The sequence below is a fragment of the Arabidopsis lyrata genome (genome assembly GCF_000004255.2).
Source record: "Arabidopsis lyrata subsp. lyrata unplaced genomic scaffold ARALYscaffold_6, whole genome shotgun sequence".
Lineage (NCBI taxonomy): Eukaryota > Viridiplantae > Streptophyta > Magnoliopsida > Brassicales > Brassicaceae > Arabidopsis > Arabidopsis lyrata.
The window spans coordinates 8,118,344-8,119,558 of NW_003302550.1; the positions used below are offsets into that span (position 1 = coordinate 8,118,344).

The 1,215-nt window shown below is 36.9% G+C and overlaps 1 protein-coding gene across 1 annotated transcript in view; it reads left to right on the forward strand.

Moving 5' to 3' along the window:
• The window catches only part of LOC9310006 (uncharacterized GPI-anchored protein At5g19250), a 2,603-nt gene extending 1,627 nt beyond the window's left edge, over window positions 1-976 (forward strand). The window contains exons 2-3 of the mRNA XM_021020160.1: window positions 4-45; window positions 288-976. Of these exons, the coding sequence (XP_020875819.1) occupies window positions 4-45; window positions 288-802 (557 nt within the window). The 3' untranslated portion in view covers window positions 803-976. The remainder of the gene's footprint in view (window positions 1-3; window positions 46-287) is intronic.
• Window positions 977-1,215: the final 239 nt, after the last annotated feature.

A 1,215-nucleotide genomic window follows, 5' to 3' on the forward strand; every position in this document is an offset into this window, starting at 1 on the left:
CAGTCTTTCTCTCCCTTCATCGTCTTGTTCTTTCCGACACCGCCGGTAACTCTCTCATCTCCCTCAAGATCTTCTTGATTTTTCAATTTTGGGTTTCTTGATCTCTGTAGATCGTGAATTTGACTTAGATCTGGTATTAAAATTGTCGAAACTGTTCCATTTAAGCTTAGATCTCTATCAATGGCGACTACATTGTTTACTAAATTACCCCCGATTGAGATTTATCTAACTTTGTAGATATTGCTTTTGTTTTTGGTGTGTGTTCTGTTTTTTTTTGATATCCACAGATGAAGAAGATGTTCTTCGTACAGGCATCAACAATTACAGAGCAGGACTAAACCTAACAACCTTAATACATAACGAAAACGCAGAATGTCTTGCAGACGAAATCGCAGACCAATTCAAGAACCAGCCTTGCACAAACACCACTGGCTCATTCTCAGTTCCTGGAACCCAGCCTGGATTCCCAAACTTGCCTAAGCTCCTCTCCAAATGCCGCCTCAACCCTACCGTTACTAGAGACGGTGCGATTTTGCCAGCTTGTGTTCCCAACCTTGATCCAAGTCTTGTCTTGACCAATTTCACACAGTCTCAGTACTCCAAGGACCTCAATGATTCTAAGTTCACTGGAATTGGTATTGGTTCTGATGATAACTGGATTGTTGTCGTTCTCACTACTAGCACACCGGAGGGTAGCTATTCTCCGGCCTCTAACTCGGGAGCTTTCTCGTTCGGAGTTAATGGCCTTGTTTCTTCGAGTTTGATGATGATGTTTCTTCTCTTTTGTTTCTTCATGTTTTGAGTCCCATTTTTGGGTTTTTTTCCCATATTTAAACGAGCTTTTTTTTTTTTTTTTCTCAAAATTTAAACGAGCTCATTGTCTTTGTTTCTTATTATGTTGTTATTATGGTGATTTGTATGAATTCATAAGGCATAAAAGAGAAGATCCCGTAATATTATCATTAAGTTTCTTCTTCTTTTAAACTTAATTAGTTTGTTCGCAAATGTATCATCTAAAAGATTCTAAACAAACAAGGATTTAGTCGAGGTTTCTCTTCTTGAAACCCAATTTTTAGAGAAAATGACATTTTTGGTAGATTATTAACGTCGTTTCTAAGGAGCTCATTATCAAAACTAGTATATTTCATATATAAGTGTGTACATAGATAAACATAAATATTTTTGGTTCTAAACTACGAAGATTTTCTATACTGT